Here is a 590-nt window from a genome sequence, read left to right as displayed (position 1 = left end):
TGTTCGTGGATGTTCCAAAAGGAGATGCCATGATCTTGAAAGTAAGTTGATCAACTATCTTATCATTCATATTTCATAAAAATGTATGAGTATATTTGTATTTTGTACTTACATATGGGATCATATTTGTTTTACAGCGTATACTTCATGATTGGACCGACGAAGACTGTGTGAAAATTCTTAAGAACTGTTGGAAGTCACTACCGGACAACGGTAAAGTTGTTGTCATAGAACTAGTCACTCCAGATGAAGCTGAGAATGGGGACATTAATGCAAATATTTCCTTTGATATGGATATGTTGATGTTCACCCAATGTTCCGGTGGAAAAGAAAGATCACGAGCCGAGTTTGAAGCTTTGGCTGCAGCTTCTAGCTTCACCCATTGCAAATTTGTTTGTCAGGCTTATCATTGCTGGATTATTGAGTTTTGTAAATAAAATGTATAAGATATAAAACTAAAACGCTGAAATTGTTAATTCATCTTCGTCTCATTATGTGATGATCATGCTTTGACTGTGTGTTCAAGCAAATATCAAATAAGAAAATAATTTTTTTTTGTTATAAACCAAATGATGATCGACCATGGACCA

At 34.4% G+C, this 590-nt stretch overlaps 1 protein-coding gene across 1 annotated transcript; it reads left to right on the top strand.

Annotated features, from left to right (window-relative positions):
• On the top strand, window positions 1–517 carry LOC106322193 (caffeic acid 3-O-methyltransferase-like; the record flags this gene model as incomplete). Its single annotated transcript, XM_013760328.1, is given in 2 exon segments — window positions 1–41; window positions 138–517. Coding segments are annotated over 2 exon segments (341 nt in total), but the record flags the coding sequence as incomplete, so codon positions are not given.
• Window positions 518–590: the final 73 nt, after the last annotated feature.

The sequence above is a fragment of the Brassica oleracea genome, unplaced genomic scaffold (genome assembly GCF_000695525.1).
Source record: "Brassica oleracea var. oleracea cultivar TO1000 unplaced genomic scaffold, BOL UnpScaffold09472, whole genome shotgun sequence".
NCBI classification, from domain to species: domain Eukaryota; kingdom Viridiplantae; phylum Streptophyta; class Magnoliopsida; order Brassicales; family Brassicaceae; genus Brassica; species Brassica oleracea.
The sequence above is the reverse complement of the archived record's forward strand: the minus strand, read 5'-3'. Positions and strand labels throughout refer to the sequence as shown.